Consider the following 19,026-nt stretch of genomic DNA (forward strand, 5'->3'; position numbering starts at 1 on the left):
CTGAAATCCATTTCAGAGTAAATTCAGAGGTCTTTCTGTAGACATTTCAAGTTCAGATTCAAGCTTGATTAGAATTTGGAGAATGTTGTATGTGGATCATTGAAACACGTGTTAATATATTTTTTTTTTCAATGGGGGGTTGAGAGGCAGTATGCTCTGTGAATCAGTTTAAAAACTGAATGATACTGAATGTGGTTTCTGTAGTTCTGTTTTACACACGTCATAAAGTGCAAACCACACACGTAAAATAAAAAAACTCTGCTTTGCAGCTCTGAAAACTATAAATAAACTGGTTTGGTTAGTCAGAATGTAACTGCTGCACCATTTAAATTGGAAACTTAAACAACTGATCAGTAAAACTGTACAAAGCTGTGAGGAAGTGACCAAAAAAAGTGAAAGTGTATGAAGTCATTTGATTGTATCATAACGTCAAATTTGCTTTGTACTTGCATTTTGGGATGTAGTGCATCAACATTGACAGGTGTGTGAGTATGGTTGACTGCTTCAGATCCCTGGTGTCACATTCCACTGTGATGTGTGTCTCCTCAACGCAAGTTTCAGGCCCACTAAGAGGCTTGGAGAACAATTTTGGATCAGAGTTTTGAATGAAAACACGTCAAGCATGATTTTGCTTTAGAGGCACATCATCAGTTATTCTTCTGTCCATTTGTTTTCAGCAACCAAACACTGCAGCGTAATTTGACACAGATAATATTATGTAACACTTCTACAATCGGTCTCTTGTTGATGGCCTGTAGGGCTAAACCTGTCGTCACATTCAGAGCCTCAGAGAAATTAGCATTTAGCTTTAAAACGAAATCAATACTTTTTCTTCAGGTCTTAATCTCAGACTTTTTTTTTTTTTTATCATTGTTTTATTTGTTGGTTTAAGATATGCATCAAAAACATACACTTGCACACCTACACAGACAAAGAAACAAATAATGAAACAAAAAATAATCTTGAAAGAAACAAAATACACAAAAAACAGTTACATTAAAAGTGAAATATTTGAACACCACAAATCAGCAGTTGATAGCATCTTAATCATACAAACAGAGACACAAAAGGAGGCAGGAGGCAACGGCCCAAGACAAAATTGGAGGAAGTCACTTTTTGAATCTAACTAATTGGAATCTTGATGATCCCAGAGCTCCACATCATCTAGATGTGTTAAGAAGGGTCCCCATGCTTTGTAGTAATTACCTATAGATCCTTTAAGGGTGTAGTTCATTTTTTCTAGTTTCATAAAAATACAGCGTGTCTTTTATCCAGTGTGTGTGAGAGGGAGGATATGCTTTTTTCCAATGGGTCAGAATGAGCCACCTTGCTAAAAGAGTCAGAAACGCTACCAAATTGGATTTGCGTTTAGATAATTTGAGAGTAGCTGGAAGAACACCAAACATTGCGATAACTGGAGAGGGAGCAACAGGCACTTGCAAAATGCCTGAGAGTGAACTGAATATCGAGTTCCAGTATGTCTGTAATAAAGGACAAGTCCAGAACATGTGATATAGATTAGCCGGGCCTTGATGGCATCTGTCACAGTTGGGGTCAATATTGCTGTAAATTCTAGACGGTCTGGTTTTGGTCCAGTATACGCTATGCAATAGTTTACATTGTATTACCCTGTGTTTAGCACTCACAGAGGAAGTATGAACGCGTAACAATATTGCCCGCCAGGTCTCCTCCGAAATATCTTCCCTAAGATCTTGAGCCAATAGAGTTTTGATTCTATGGTCAGAGGGGTGGAGAGCAAAAATCCTTGTATAAAATATAGATACAACCCCCTTGAGAGTAGAAGGGAGAGATGAGAAAAGTGTATCTAGAGGTGACTGAGGCGGTGGATCTGGAAAGTTAGGGAATTTTTTCTTAACGAAGTCACTGATCTGCAAGTAGCGAAAGAGATGAGAACGAGGCAGTTCATATGTATCAGAGAGTTGCTGGAAGGAGCCAAAAACGCATTCGATATACAAGTCGGTGACAGATTTAAGACCATGGTCATGCCAGATCTTGAAGGCTTGGTCTTGTAAAGAGGGGGGGAATAGTGGGTTTGCACAGAGTGGTGTAAAAAGTGGGAGTGACTGTATGCCAAAATGACGCCTGAACTGTTTCCAAATCTTAATTCTAGACCTGACAATAATATTGTTACAATTTGATTTAGATGGCTGTATCGTGGAGATTGAAAGAGAAGCTAAAGAGGTGGGAGCTAAGGAGGAAGATTCAAGAGATAACCAGGCAGGCACAGAGGCAGAGTCATCGAAGTGCAGCCTTAATCTCAGACTTCTGACTATATAACCTTCTTGGTTAAAATTGTAAAAATAATAATACTGATGATAATAATAATAATAATAAATAAAAATAAATAGTTATGTTGCTTGAAATAATGTTCCATGTCTTCCAAGCCTCTAGGGTATTACAGTTAAGGTTTCATAGTGTTTTAATAATCTCAATTAGAGGAGGGGAGGCCACAACCATACCAGATCAAATAAAATGACAAAATTCGACCCTCTTATAATATATGGCATAATAATATATGGTATCAACACTTGAGGTTAACACACTGTGCTGCCGTTGATATACCAGAAAAGTATTGTCATTGTAAGTTTGGTAGAAATTGTTATTTATATTAATTGTTTGTTGGAGTTGATAACCCCAAACCCTGTTCTAGTATCACACTATTAAAAAAGTCTGATTGTTGCCGTGTAATCAAATCATAAGACGAGCGATATCTGTGACAAAGTAAAAGTACTCCTCTCCCCAGAGTGTGTTGTCCATATATATTCTCAACAGACAACACACTTCTGCACATTTTAATATACAATTACTGTTTATTATACCATTACTGAATATAACATTGAGAAAAAATGAAACATAAAATGTAGAAACTACAGAAAATGGCATATTTCATATTTTAAGTTCCTTTGCTGTAAAGAATGCCTTAGTTTATTTTGCACATAGAAAAATAACGTAAAAGTACGTAATTTGAACAGGGATAGTCAGAATTTTGCATACAGTTGGATTTAGTCGTTTGCGCTCTGTTAAAGCACATGTTCAGATGCCTGGAATTGTGGAATTAATCTACTGGTATCAGGCATTTGCAACTACTAAGAAATTCATTCTGAAACTTCTTGTTTTTCTTGTTGCCCAAATTGTTATGCTGATAATATAGTTTGTATTGATTTAAATTTGTGTTAAATTAGAAAAGTGTGCAAATTTGAAGCATTCTACTAAATTTTGGACCCCACTGTTGGAGTGTGATAGAAAGAGAGTTGGTTAACAGAGTGCTGTGATGAGCAAATGCAGTGTCCATCTCCCCTGAATGTGTTTGGGGGCGGCGGGGTTGCAAGCTGGGTGGCACTGCACGTCATCAAAGACCGGAGACATGCAGCATAAGGCCAAGCCATGCCAACCACGGTGGGCAGAGTACGTCAGCTAGCCTGGCAAGCAAAAAGCTGGACAGTGTGCCCCTGAGAGTGCACGCATACGCACAATGAAAGCTTTGCATCTCTGAATTCTCCTGCTTATTTACATACAATTACCTGTCTTAATGTGCATGTTCAGAAATGCACGCATTTGTCCTCAGCTACTAACTGAACAATCACTTATCCCATTCTGCTTAGAGCGCTTGTGCTTGGCTAGCAGATAAATGGACTGTTTATTGGTCTGTTTTCAGGACAGTTTACATGGTTGAATGAGTCGTAGTGTAAGTACTTATTACCATGTCATCAGTCTGGAACGACTCTGTCTGCCTGTTTCCGTTTCCTAAAGTAGCTCTGGCTTGTCTATTGAGGAACTCTTGATATCTCCTCCGCTGTGACTGATGTGGCTCTGGGTTCTGACCTCATCATCCAGCACACTGCGCTGTGTACATACTGTCCTCGGGCTTGCTTGGCAGCCGATCAGCCGCAGAAGAGAGAGAAGGATGAAAGGAAGGGTGGGAGGAATGGAGGTGGGAGGGAAAATGGTCAGATATAATTGTGTGAATCTTCTGCCTTAAGTTGGTTTTGATTCGTCCTAACTGGAGCAGTTTTGAAGATGACATCTTCGTCATTCCTATGGCTGTAAATTAAGTTGAAGAAATTCGTTTTAGTCCAGCACCGCTAGGACAGCAAACCAGGTTCTTATTGCTGTGTCTGGTAATTGTCTTCAAAAGACAAAAATTTCCATGCAATAGGAGACTGTGGGTTTGGGTTCCAGGGATGTTGTGACCAAAAAATTAAATAAATAAAAGACAATATTTGTGCCGACACCGATAAAATGTACTGTATGTTTTTTATCATACATGTGTGCATTTACCAAGACAAATTTTTATTTATGTTACATACCTGGTGAAATTAATTGTTCCATCAATTCAAATGCAAGCTCTTGAAGGAAAACCCTCATGAAATGTCATGTTACTTTTTTTTTTTTTTCTTTAAATAATGCTTTGTAATGCCATTCACAATCACAAGGTTGCTTTACCCCCTCCCCATTTAACTAATCAGTTACTGATCATATTTAATGGGTATGTTCGAGCCAGGACATCACCAAACTGTGCTGGACTCATGCCCTCCAAGATTGAAACTGAACTGAAACGGTCACTGAGTCACCAGGACAATGAATCTTGCAGCCAAATAATAGAAATTGCGGCTAAACTAACAGAAATACGTACTTGTATGTACAGGGTATTTCCAATTAACAAGCATGTCTCCATACAAAAACCAGTCGGATGTTTTATGTTTGTTTGAAAAAGAAAATAATTTTTGAAAATGTTGTTGCTGTTGTGGTGTCCATGGACCCTCCTGCCAAGCTGGTTGCCCAGACATCAGCTGTAGCTATAGAGAGTTTGAGAGTCTTAGTGTCACATCAACTTATTTAACTCTTTATTTTCTTTAAGCTCTTTTTTCATAGAGTAATATTTAGCAAACTGTGGCAATTGGAACAGCACCTATGACATCAGATGGACCAGGTCAACAGGGGGAAGAAGAGATCAGAAGGGGATTGATTATTAATGCCTACACCCACAGATTTTTGCCTTTTCTGTCCAGAACACCTTCTGTGCCCAGCAAGATTTGTAATCGGTAAAGTTTTAAAGACCCCACTGGAGAATTCTTTGACAAGGCCGCCACTCTTTTGTTCTCACCCCTTGATCGTAGGTTTAAGCATTTTGAGTTTAACTCTTGACAATATTAGCACTACTAAAACACAAAGTGTCTTTGATTGTGGAACCTCGTTATACTTCAGAACAAGTGTCTGAGCTCTAGTCCTCCTCCCCTCTGTGCTGTGATGAAAAATGGCAACGGCCATAATAACATATTGGACATCTGCTGCAAATTGAAAATCGTTAAGCGCACGGCGCTGGGAGACGGATGTTCTCTCTCTAGTGCTCTGGTTTGCCCAGCCTCTTTCTGATTGTCAGTTGCGTGGATTATGGTGTGGAACTACATGTTGACATTGACTGTAGTAAAACCATTTCGACCCCATGGAGGATTGTGACCTGTTTTTTTTGCCTGCTTCACCTACACTAAGTACAGGTTACTTTGGGTTGAGACAGAGAAGCCTGATGATAAGACCAGAGCTATTGTGTACACCAGGCATAGTCTGTTTTGGTCCTGGAAGACCAGCAAGTCCAGCAGGGTTTGGTGATTTTCCTGGTTAAATACACCTCCTATATTGAGCAAATAACAGAGGAGATGAATCAGATGTGTTTGAGCAGCAATGTACCCAAACTTCTGGAAGCCCAGGCCTGGGTTGTCTTAGATGTAAACTATTGCAGCTTTAACTTTAGTTTATTTCAGGATTTATTGCTAATTTTTCCAACTTTTTTGAAAACATTGATGACATTTTGATGAATTATATTCATAGTGTGTTATATTTTTGTAACATTTGTAACTGAATGAAAAATAAGCCAAACTGTTACCTACTGTGAACAGTAAGGCCTGACAGATATGCAGATTTTGTGGCTCATGACAGTTGTGAGGGCAAAAAATTTTGATAAATGATAATATTGGCATATTTTTAAATTGTATTTTAGATTTTAATTTTGCTTGGATTCAACAACAGAAATATTGTGGCACTGGCAGTAGAGCTACTCATTATTCTTTGTGGTTTTGCTTTTTGTGTATTGTAACAATTTTTTTGTTTAATTCATAAAAAAGTTTTGCATTATAACAATTATTAAAATTTTTTGTAATGTAACTTTGTTCTCATGCTACAGATTAAGCTTGGATACAGTTCATATGTTTTATTCTGTCCATGATTGTGTCTTGAGTTCATACATACCGGTTCAGCATACTGTCATATAGTTACATAGGAGGTGACTCAGGTTATTGTGCCACTGAGGAACACCATATAAGGTTTGGCACAATTAGGAGATTGTGGGTTTGGGGTCCAGGGATGCTGTGACCCAAAAATTAAATAAATAAAAGACAATATTTGTGCTGAATATTACATATCAACCTGCAGGTCGCCAATATCAGCTGATATGTTGGCCAACTAGTATATAATGGTAGGGCCCTACTAAATAAGTTAAGTGCACAAGCTGTAAGATTAGTGGATGTCAACTAGGGAAGCGCATTCCAACTAATTTTTATATTTGAGTATCTGTGAGTTCATGAACGGATATTAGGTTAACCACAAAGAAGGGAAAAAACGCCTCTGATAATTTGTCTGAAATTTCATCTGAAATTAATGTAAACCTGCTTCCCTTTTTTAGATGTGGCACAAACTTTTGTGTCATGCAGAGGAATGCACTTCCAAATGTGTTTTTATTATTCAAAAATAGCTGAGGGAAATGGGTAGGTTTGTGATTGAATGAGTAATATACCAGATACTACCTCAGAGCTAATGAGCGAAAACTAGATAACCAGTGGAACACTGACTCTTAATGACTGTTAGTTTGTTAGAGATGTTTTACCTATTCCTGGACATCAGCCTAGCATGTTTACTGATCACTGCCTTCTTAGTCACGTTCTTAACAGTGCTTCCTTGGCATTGTGCCCATGTTAAAGCATTTGTGTTTCAGAATCGGGCAACATATAGCATTGTCTATCAAATACAAGCTAAATTTTATGTTTTACAGATCTATTAAAATGTAAAATCGGAGTTTCACTGAATATGTTGGTCTGTAAATTAAAAATCTTGTTGCAAAATGTTTTTATTTTTTGTGTTGTTGATGAAATTTCAGTGCTATGTAATTAATATCACCTTTATTAGTGAAATAAAAATGCATTTTCCATTATGCATCAGCTCTTATTCTTTTCAAAAACACCAAAATATATCCAAAATTCTTACAAATGGATATACAGCATTTTGCAGTGAAACCTTGTCTCAGTCTTCCTGTAACAAAATGTTATTAGTATTCTAATAGTGATTTTTAGTTTTCCAATACTTGTTCCTCGAATGCTTACTCAAATACCGGTGCACATGATGCTTGAACACAGTTGTATTAATTGTGCCTTCTGGTAAATGTGACACTGCTTCGACCTACCAGACCAGCCTTCCTCCTTTCCTCTGTTCAATGACTGGTCTGTCACAGCGGGAACAGACCCGAACTCTACAGAGGCAGAGAGGCAGCAGTCAGCTCTGACTGATCCCCCTCCACTCCAGACTGAAGTGAATGGAGGAAATCGACCAATTAAGGACAGCTTGCTCAGCCACTGCATGGGGTTAATACTCCTCTACCGTAATTAAAAATGAATTGCATTTCTCTCTCTTGCTCTTGGAGAACTATTCAATTCCTAACTTTTCTCCACTCTCAGTTTCTCCCCAACACATTGTAGATGCTTTGGTTGGGTTTTTTTTTTTTTTTTTTTTTTGATGTGCAAGCTTTTTTTCCATCCTTTTTTTTTTTTCTACATTCTGCAACATCTGGTGCAGTGTCTCCCTCTAGTCTTCAGCAGAAATAGATATTTGTAGCTGTGAAAGACAGCAGTTTTTAGGTGTGGGCTGTGGTAAGAAGTGAGAAGCTGGCATCTTTTTTTTTTTTTTTTTTTTTTTTTTTTTTTTTTTCCTTTTCCCCCGTAGTCTTATATGAAGTTACAGCACACACAAGAAAGGTTTCATGTAAACTTCCAGACTGCCATGCAGTATCAGAACAACATGTCTCTGTTTTCCATATTAAATTTACACTGCTGTCTTTTTCTCTCTGCTGTACAGGAGAGTACATTAAGACATGGAGGCCGAGGTATTTCCTGCTGAAGAATGACGGTACTTTTATTGGGTATAAGGAGCGGCCACAGGACGTGGACCAGCTGGAGACTCCGCTCAATAACTTCTCTGTGGCACGTAAGTATCTTAGTGTATCATCTTTGCTACAGGGAAAGTTTGTAGGCCACTGAACTAATACGTCTTGGTTCAAAAATATTGAAGATACAAATTCATGCGTTGTCTTTCAGTTTGCAGTAACATAACATAATATTGATATTGAAATATTGACCAGGTTTTTTTTCTCAGCTTCACCTTTATCAATATTTGTGGCAGCAGAATAAGAATAACAATAAGAATTTGTAATGGTTTGAAAAACTACAAATCATTATTAAGGCAAAACCATCTTCTCATACTGAGGAAGACACTTTGATGGTAAGCCCAGATTTCATTCCATTGATTTTTCACGGTGGTGGTGATGGGAGCCAGAGGTCATGACGTCTACAGCACAGATATAGCGTTTTATTTTTCATGTCCAAAACTACCAGTGCACCTACATGTATAAAGGTGAAAGAGTGGTAAATACAAAAATAAATTTCCTTAGAGTACTGTTTTGCCTTATAATGCCCTGCATGTACCTCTCTGCCATGACAAAGGACATCTATACACTTGTTTTAGACATCAGGAAACATATTCGTAACCATTTAGTGTAGTAACTTTCTGTCACATAGCTTCAGACACCTGATTCCTTTTACCATCACTGTGAAATTCCTCTAGATGACTGTGTTTCACATCAAGCCTCTGAATGACACAGTTTATATTGTAAAACTGTACTATGTATTATATTTTGTTAAAATAGAAAGTAGTAGGATTACTGAATCAGGAGTCAAAAAGTCAGGTGTCAGGTCAGATTTTGTAGGAATTTTTCAAACCACATTGTATGTCTTCAGATATTAACATCACACACACACACACACACACACACACACACACAGAAAATCCAACTAGAGTGTTTAGGTCGCAAATTGTAAAATCAGCATTTACTGAATGACACTGAACGTCAGCTCGGTGAAGGGGTCCGACGTGCAACCAACGTGGCGAACTGTTCTTCCATACAGTGCATGCAATTGCATATTTCCACCAGAGAGGCCTCCGGATCCCCAAGTGTTATACAGTGCAGCTTTAATTATTAAATTCTACATCAATTTTGGAAAAAACAAAAACTTAACATTTGCAAGCATGTTTTAAATTCCAATTTCAAAAGGACACAAAGTGCCCCCAAACTTTTCCACAATGCACCTTAAAGCTGAAAGAGGCTCTTAATCACCTAGTAACGGGAGAGCTTACCTTGTGGGTAACATTGTGTTAAGCAAAAAGTGTTGGTTAGTGACTTTTTACAGCATGACCCAAAGAAATGCAGACTTTCTTCAGCTTCAGCTTTTTCTGGGCTAATTTATACAACATATCTAAACATGTTTCCTCCTCTGACTCATGCTCTCCCTTCAAACTCAGCAGAACGGCGCCCTCCATCCCTGCCACAAATCTCTTAAATGATTGAACGGGCTAATTAGACAGCCGTATTGTTTGTAAAAGAAAACGTTTCCTCCCTGACACTCATGAGTTATAGTCGTTATTAGGTGGCTGATTCTCATTATTTATCTCGGCTAGGCTCTAAAGCAACAGCAGCAGCAGCAGCCGTCCTCAGCATCAGAGGCAGTCAGTCAGTCAGTCAGTGGCGTAACATCGACGATGTTGGTATATGTTGATGACGGAGAGTGTGGTGCAAGGCGTTCGGGAGCTGTTGATGAGCCCTGCTGGATCGCAGTGGTGTCCTCCAAACCGGTCCTCCATCTCCTCGACAGGCCGCTTATGTCAACCCCCCTTCCACCTCCCCCACCACAAATGGCTCCATATACAGCTTCCTCTTACACATATGGCTCCGAATGCGACTTTGGCGATTATGCTATAAGCTGTTCGACCGCTGTTGTGCTGTCGCTTCAAAAAGCACAAGTCATGTTGTTTTGTTTAGTTGCTGTTGTTTATTTTTGTTGTGATGCTGAAAAGATATGAACTGCTGCTGATGTGGTGTTTTTTTATTTATTTATTTTTTGGACTCCCCTGTAAGCAAGGAGAACTCAAAAGTGTCGAATCATGAGACCTATCCATGACTCATGACTTTTGACTGTGGTGTTAGGTACGTAATCTCCATGAATACACTGGAGCAGTACATAATATATATGTATGCTTTGCTTCGTATTGGGGATATAGAGAGTAATATCTTTGACTGTGTTGCCTTTTCGTTTCTGGAAACTGTTGCCGCTAAAGTAGCCCTGTGCATTAGAGACAACACATTGCATTTGCAGTGCAGTGTCCGAGTTTGATAACACGTAAGACAATAGTTACAATCTCATTGATACTCTTCTTAACCCATTAAAATCCCATGTTTATTATGAACGCTTATTATTTAGTAATTACAGGGTCTACAATGCAAAATTCCTAATGTGTAGAAGTATGTAGTAAAACTTTGGACCCTCCAGTGGGTCCTGGCCATTTAACGTTATAACGTTACTATGGACAAAAGATAAGACGTCTCTCTGTCAGTCTCCCTGACTCTCCCTCATGAAAGCTACTGCAGAAATACATTGACACACTTTGTTTATCTTTTGCCCATAGTCGTGGAGATTCACTTTATGTGCATGGTTTTGAACCCCATTCCTTAGAGCGTCTTCGCCGTAATGAATAGATACATGTTCTTGTACCTAGGGCTGACCCGATTGATTCAGCTCTCAAATATTTGCTTGTTTTGTTTGGTATTCATTACTTCATTTAGTATTTGTAAGATTAGACATTTTTAGGATATACAGATTATATCATTAAAATTGTCGGTGCAACATCTTGCAAGTTTAATGAATGATCTCAAATATGTCAATATAGTGATAGTCATCGGAGTACTGTCACTGCCTCCAAACTTGCTTCTGTCTTATAAGTGCTTCAGGCAGAAATATTAGCTCTTGTATTTCTGTAAAATATTGAAAACTTCATTATGTAAACAGCAAATGTGTTTATTTAATCATAGGTTTTTACTGTTGTATTGGATAGGTGTATTCTGCACACACCATTCGTACAGTGCATGAGCTGTTCTGCAGCTACAACACCAACAAGGTCAACACATTTACTTCGCCCTTTTTCTTTTTTTCTATAGCTGCTTGTTACAGTATTGACAGTGCTACAAAGGAAAACAATTAAATGCGTGCACTGTTCCTTTTAAACCTAACAGAGAAAAGTTCAGACTTTGAGATGGCTGATACTGCTGTTTTTTGGCTATCCATTGTACTTTTGTCAATTGTCATTTACTAAAGCTGCGATACAGTGCCCAAACCACGTAAACACGTCTAATTGAGTCCTCAACATGGTTTGAAACAAGTCATTTACTATTCTAACTGTGGGATATAAGCTTCCATTACTTGTTAACCACATTATCCAAAAGTAAAGAAGTGAGTACTATGACTTTCACATCCACAGTGATATTTTCATTCTCCAACAATTTAACAATGGAGGTAAAATAAATAAAATAAAAATTAAAAATAAATAAATAAAAAAATTTAACCTAAACCAAGATGACTACAGCTTAGCCTTCTCATTGCTTTTGTCACTATGATAAACTACATTACAGTTTTAACCTTAAAGGGAACCCCAGGACATTAGACAAGAGAGATTGTTTAAACTGAACATAGATATTGTGTACAAAGCAAGCTGGACTGAACAGTGTGGACTCCCATTGTGCACCATAGTGCACCTGTTTTCTGTTGCAGCTTGACTGGGGAGGTTCCCCACCGTGTGTGTTTAATGTAGTGCTGGAGATAAATGGAGATAAAGATAAATGGCTGTAAGCATGACACTCTCTCTCTCTCTCTCTCTCTCTTTCTCACTCTCTCTCTCTCTATCTCTATCTCTCTCCCTCTCCCTCCCTCCTTGGTGGGGTTCTCCCTGGACGTGTCCAGAGTGTCAGCTGATGAAGACAGAGCGGCCCAAGCCCAACACATTTATCATACGCTGCCTGCAGTGGACCACTGTCATTGAGCGCACCTTCCATGTGGAGACCCCAGAGGAACGGTCAGAAAAGCACACCACACCCTCTGTCTTACTAACTCTGTGAATTTTAGGTTATTTTATGATTTATGCGGTTGTATGCAAAAGTTTGGCCATCCTTGGTCAAATTACATCTTACATCTTGTTGATTTATGTGATATATAGAACACAATACTGAACATTTTAGTAAACCATTAACATAAAATGGTAACATAAAACTAACATAAAATGTAGCCTGTGCAAAAGTTACCACACATTTATGTTTAAAGATAATTTTTTTCCAATATGTTAAACTAAGTAAGTAATTAGAAATTGTGCAGAGAAATTTACAGAAAAATTAACATATTTAGGTGAACAAAAAATGTAACTTTACTGCTAGTGTTCAGACTTTTGCGTACAGCTGTAAGGCTCTTTATGTATTCTGAAAAGATGTTAACATAATATGAGCAAGTAGTAGCTGTGGTAGCTACAAAATAGGTGCTGCTTAAACACACACAAATGCACACTGGGGTTATGTTGTCATGGTTTCACTAATAGTCATGGAGTTAGGACGGGCGGTTACCTCACCATTGGCTTTTCCAAAATCACAATATAATGCATTTTGATCTGTTCCTACTTATGAGTTACAGTTCCTTAAACTTGCGGTTGTAAAGCTCTTTTAGTTGTGACCACTCCCTCTCAACTCCACATTTTTCTGCAAAACAACTTCACAAGCATCTCACAGCTTTTTTGCAGCTTAATTGACGTGCAAAATTCTAATGTACATTTTAATGTGGTTGGCTAATTATCATGTACTCATGAATCACACAAGTTAGCGAAGTGAGCTGTTTCAGAGGTAAATGCCAGCCAGTAGCACCAGTAAGAGACTTGTTTATTGGACTGTGTTTTGGCATAAAATGACAACCAAATGTGATGAGGAACCTTTTGGGTTTTTTTTTTCCATACACAGTGAGGTACAAAAGTATTTTGCACTTGATTTAGCACTTATTAAATTACAGGCATGTGCAAGTAATGATGTTCATATTTCTAATAATTACTTTAAAATAGTTGCTTAATATTCTGTTATAATGTGAGGTTTTTGAGTAGTATTGTACCATGAAAATGTCAAACCACTACACCCCTAACCCATGAGTTGGTATTCCCACATTATAGTTGTGGTGTATTGACTTGGGCTCTCCTTCTGCAGGGAGGAGTGGACCAAAGCCATTCAGGCTGTGGCTGACAGTCTGCAAAAACAAGAGGAGGAGATGATGGACTCCTCCCCTGACCCCATGGACATGGAGATGTATCTGACCAAACCTCGGCACAAAGTGGTATGTTCCATGCCCATCTGAATTAACCCAGGTCTATTGGGCACTATTGAACGAACAGACAGGCAATATTTGAATACACTAAGTAGAGGACAGATACTGTATTACACTGAATGTCAACTGAAGTTCCTGCGGGGAGACTAGGAGATTTCCTACTCTAGCCAGAGCATCCTTTTAATTGAAACTCTAATCAAGTAGAAACATAATTATTTGTAATATAAAACCTGCTTGCTTTGAGCTGAGAGTTGTGCCAGTTAGCAACTCTCAGCTTTTTGTTTGCCTAGTGACCCCTAAAAGATTGCAGTGGGGTTAGATTTCAGAACATTTCTTGCTAAATGTTGCAAATATTAGAAAATGTTGTAAGAATGCAGGGTTGATAGGTTTTTAAGTTGCTAAATACAGAAAGATATGAGGATTAGTGAAGATAAGCTGAAGAAACAAGGGTCTACCCTTTCTCCTCCAAGGCTGGGCATCAGTCGGTGCCCTTTTATAGTGATTTTTAACATATTTAAAGTAGAATCTTCACCTTTTCTGTATATGACATATTTAGAATACAGGCAGCCTAATCAAGCATTCTCCTTTGCTCCACCTCCTTAGTCCTCTGAAGACATGAGGACATTTCTGGTACTTGGAAATAATATTATTCATGAACCTTTAATATACAGACTGACCCCTGCCCTTTCTAGAAATTTCAGCCCCCACCCACACATCCAAGACTTCAGTTTGTGTGACTCTGATGTGGGAAGCTTAATGCCACATTTTGTGACCGACTTGTTTCTCTATAATATAACACACTTCCCCCACATGTTCTCTCTCTCTTGTTCTGTCTCTGCTTCTCTCTCTGTCTCTCTCTCTCTCTCTCTCTCTCTCTCTCTCTGTCTCTCTCTCTCTCTCTGTCTCTGTCTCTGGTTCTGTCTCTGTCTCTGGTTCTGTCTCTCTCTCTTGTTCTCTCTCTCTCTCTTGTTCTCTCTCTCCCTCTTGTTCTCTCTCTCCCTCTTGTTCTCTCTCTCTCTCTTGTTCTCTCTCTCTCTCTTGTTCTCTCTCTCTCTTGTTCTCTCTCTCTCTCTCTCTTGTTCTCTCTCTTGTTCTCGTTCTCTCTCTCTCGTTCTCTCTCGTTCTCTCTCGTTCTCTCTCTCTCTCTCTCTCTCTCTCTCTCTCTCTCTCTCTCTCTCTCTCTCTCTCTCTCTCTCTCTCTCGTTGGTTCCCTGCCAGACTGGACTGAACATCACCCACACATGTACTTTTTGCATTCTTACAGGCCCTTGGGCTTCAGAGGTCAAACATATATCTTTTGCAAAGAGTATGCCCATGAGGGATAGGGGAGAAAAGTGCAGAGTGTGGATGAAGATGTTGTGTAAATACTTGGGTGGCGTAAGCAGTGGCACTTTGTCTGCTCAGTCCCATTTGTTGATGTGTCTTGTCTGTGTGCTGTTTCAGACTATGCATGACTTTGAATACCTCAAACTCCTTGGGAAAGGCACTTTTGGCAAAGTCATCCTGGTGAAGGAGAAGGCCACAGGGAAATACTACGCCATGAAAATCCTTAAGAAAGAAGTGATAGTAGCTAAAGTAAGTGAGGGGGGGTGATGTAAGAAGAATGGTTTGGGTGGGCAGAGCTGGGAGTGCATTGCAAGTCCTGTATGAGTGAATATGTTGTGTGTGTAATGTTTGTATGTTTTTACAGTGCTGAGGGTAACTTTATACAAAGTAAGACATCACAGTAGTGTATTTTTTCTTGTAGTGAAGTAACGCATTAGACTTCAAATTCTTGTCATCACATTACAAGTACTGACTTGAAAGAAATGACCTGCACTCCTAATGTCTCTAAGAGACCAAGTTTTATTATCCACAATGCATTTAAAACATACATTTCCTTTACGTAGATGATCTGTGCCTGTCCTCATACATAAATTACATGTGCATGTGCTGCTTGCATCTGCTAACTGCCCAACTTTGAGACTGCAAGCAGTGCGAGAGCAGGAAGCAATGTAAACTGGACAATCTGTTGAAGCAGCTAGTCGTGCTTATATGAAACTGAAGGTTAAAGATCCCCATGCTGAAAGGAAAAACCCTTAACTTAATTTAAACAGACCTGATGTTTTACGTTTCCATTTTAAATTTTATTCTTAAAGAATTTATTTGAGGCAGCAGTTTTTGGACTGTTTCTACTGGCTTGAGATCCTAGGTTTTCAAGCAGCATCAGCAATATATGATATTAATTAAACATATCTTGCTGTTCAGAACAGAGAGGGCAGGGAAAGTGACAACCCTTTTAAATAAGGTTTACTAAAGAAGGTAATCAAAGATTTTCCTCTTGTCTTTTCTAGTTGGTACAGATGTCTATGGGTTGTAAGCTGGACCTACATTACATACTTTTAGCCCCGGGTTTAACTCAGATTTGCAGCCTCTGACAATGTTTTGGTGACTTTAAGGTCTGGAGCACGGTTGGAAGTGACTGATGTCACTGTTGATTTGGTACTATGAAAAAGTCAATCTTTAGCCTTCCGGTTGAGCTCTGGAGTGATGGGGAAACATTCAGATATTTTCAGACGTTTGATTTTTATGACTCAAAATGTTCACAAGTCTGGTAATGCGAGAGAGTCATATAGCTGAATAAGTGATCAACCCATAAGACAGTTAGGTGAGAGGAAAAAGGCAAAGAGATATAAATGCATGCTGTGTGGACTGTGGAGACAGAACATAGACAAATAAGAGGCTTTATAATGTTTATAATATAGTGTCAAGGCACTCCATAATTTCCAAGTTTCTGGTAAAGCATTTCTCTAGCTTTCACTGAGATCTGCGTTTCTCAACCCCATCGTCATCCACTGTTTGCTTTTTCACTACTAATAGAAGCACAAACAGGTCTGGTCCAATTTAGATTTTTTTGTATTATGTGATAGCAAGTCTGGAATTTTGATTCCCTTTACAATTTGAGAGAAGTTATTAGTAATGGATTACCTTTTTTGAGTTACTTCTCCAACACCGTGTTTAGGAGGATATAAGTGAGAGTTTGTGAGTGTGCTTGTACCAGCTCTGTGTGAAAGAGAGTGAGAGAGACCATATTACCCAAGTACACTACCACTCTTTGTGATCTGTCTCTCAGGATGAAGTGGCTCACACGCTCACAGAAAACCGCGTGCTCCAGAATTCTAAGCACCCCTTCTTGACGGTGAGTGACTACACACACACACACACACACACACACCTCTTAACACTTCTCTTTTTCTCTTTTACCTCTCACCCACCTCTTCACTAACATCTCCTCTCCAGTGTGTGGGCCTGAGGCTATCCTCACAATTATTTTTTGGGGGGCTTCTGAAATGAGCAGCTCCCTCTGAAGCAGTAAACAGCATCAGGCTTCAATGGGCCATTGTACTCTAGCAGATCAGACCAGGAATAATGCTGCATCTGGGTCAGGTTTGATTTGTAGCGCACAGTAATTTACACCAGTGGTTCTGAAACCAGTCCTCAAGTCCCCTTAAGATCCACATTTTTGCTCCAGTGAAACTGAAAATGCACAGGGATGCAGCAAATATGTGCACTGTCTGGCTGGCAGCTGAACAGCTATGAGAGCCAGAGCTTTCCTCTTTAGGCAATACTTTAGATTGGGATAATATCTGGTTTGAGTCAAACCATAAAAAATTGCCCCATCAGCTTATTTGTTATAAAGCAATTCACAGAGCATATGCATCTTCCAGATGATGTGTATTTCAGACTACAGGTCTGGTAAGGGCTAAATTATTAGATCTATGGATTTTTATCCCAGGTATCAGCAACCCAAACGTTAAGCAGAGCCATTTTGTCCTTTCACCAGAAATCAAACCACCGTTGGAGCCACAACATCTTGGGTTCATTTTACCATCTTGGCTGTAAATATGTATAAAATAAACGAAAACACTGCCTTAATTTACTCTGCTTTAAGCTTTAGCTCAGCTACAGCCGTGTTTCTCGCAGAAACCTTTCTGTTTTTCGATTTTTTTTTTTTTAGGCTGAAATTCTAGGCTGAAATTAGGCTCCTTATTCAGTCCGAATTTGAATGGTACCTGAGGCAGCAGAATGTAGCTGTTGCTTCAACATCATTTAGTGAATTTAGTATGTTTAGTATCAGTTAACTAACTTGTTTTTGTGTTAGAAGTATGAGGTGAATTAAGTTGCAATGTGGCTAGGCTAGTAAAGTTAGCTGAGGTGGCATTTAGAATTTGTCATTTTATCTTAGAAATTTGATACTGACTTTGTTTCTTGGTAGGGATATCAAGCTGTATGTCCTTGACTCTGGCTTTTGTGGTCTAGTGTAGGGTTTAATGTAGTGTAGTAAAGATGAAATGCCAAGTGAAATCGCTCGGGTGCTCCGATAAATTGAGCAGTGCTGGAAGTACCTTACCCATGTCAAATAGTGTCCACCTTCACTAAAAACATTGAATTTTGGGCACGTTTCATGGCCACATTTTAGTGTAATGTGGTAATGTGTCTAGTTTGCACAAATGTTTTTTTTTTGGTCAAGTTAAAATGTTTGGGCTATTTTATAAATATTTCTGTGTATGTAAAAAAAAAAAAAGAATAAAATAATAATAATAATAATAAAAAAAGGTCTGAATTGTGCCCGACAGACTAACTTAAAATGTGATAGTAAAAAAAAGTGTGATTACTGTTCTAAAAGACAGCTAATGGGTGGAGCCCCCCTCAACCGAGTTCAGGGGCTACTTTTGATGCATTGGTTGCATCACAGCATTTCAATATTAGACAATATTAGTTCATTTAAGGCTCTAACATTTGCATTGATCTTCACTTTTCAGGGTCTGAAATACTCATTTCAAACACATGACCGTTTATGCTTCGTCATGGAATATGCCAACGGAGGAGAGGTGAGTCTAGTAACACTAAAAGTTTGCAGCAAATCGAACTACCAGCTATTTTAAAAAGTCATTGTCTATGATAGGAAACTCTAAATGCTCTGTTTTTGCCCGCAGCTTTTCTTCCACTTGTCACGGGACCGAGTGTTCTCTGAGGATCGGGCACGGTTTTATGGAGCAGAAATAGTTTCTGCACTGGACTACCTGCACTCAGAGAGGAACGTGGTGTATCGGGACCTGAAGGTGAGTTTTTCAAATCACAGTGATGCTAGTGTTGGAAACTAATAGTAGATGGTGAAGGAAGCAGGAACTCTACATAATATTTTCTCTTCATTATCACTCTCTTCCAGATGCATCACTATTATTATAGAGGTTTCCTTATTAGAATATAGTTCTCCATTCACTCATACAGACAGAACTGCAGTAATTAGTTCTGAAGCACTACTGCCTGAAATCCCATCCTTGACATCAGTTGTGAAAGACAGTATTGTTTACATGCTTGCTTTATTCCAGATACTCAAACTAAAGGACACAATGAACACACTCCTTTCTATGTTTCTCTCTGTCCCTCTCTTCTCTCTCGCTCTCTTCTTCCATTTACTCTTGTTCTTTTTCTCTAGTTTTTTCTATCCCTAGCCAGGTTTCCA

At 38.8% G+C, this 19,026-nt stretch overlaps 1 protein-coding gene across 3 annotated transcripts in view; it reads left to right on the forward strand.

Moving 5' to 3' along the window:
- akt1 (v-akt murine thymoma viral oncogene homolog 1) overlaps positions 1-19,026 on the forward strand; it is a 71,635-nt gene that overhangs the window by 29,809 nt on the left and 22,800 nt on the right. For all 3 annotated transcript variants that reach the window (XM_017703256.2, XM_017703257.2, XM_037542116.1), the window contains exons 3-9: positions 8,140-8,268; positions 12,129-12,240; positions 13,403-13,529; positions 14,964-15,095; positions 16,633-16,698; positions 18,323-18,391; positions 18,497-18,622. In XM_017703256.2, coding sequence (XP_017558745.1) covers positions 8,140-8,268; positions 12,129-12,240; positions 13,403-13,529; positions 14,964-15,095; positions 16,633-16,698; positions 18,323-18,391; positions 18,497-18,622 — 761 coding nt within the window. The remainder of the gene's footprint in view (positions 1-8,139; positions 8,269-12,128; positions 12,241-13,402; positions 13,530-14,963; positions 15,096-16,632; positions 16,699-18,322; positions 18,392-18,496; positions 18,623-19,026) is intronic.

The sequence above is a fragment of the Pygocentrus nattereri genome, chromosome 10 (assembly GCF_015220715.1).
Source record: "Pygocentrus nattereri isolate fPygNat1 chromosome 10, fPygNat1.pri, whole genome shotgun sequence".
Taxonomy (NCBI): domain Eukaryota; kingdom Metazoa; phylum Chordata; class Actinopteri; order Characiformes; family Serrasalmidae; genus Pygocentrus; species Pygocentrus nattereri.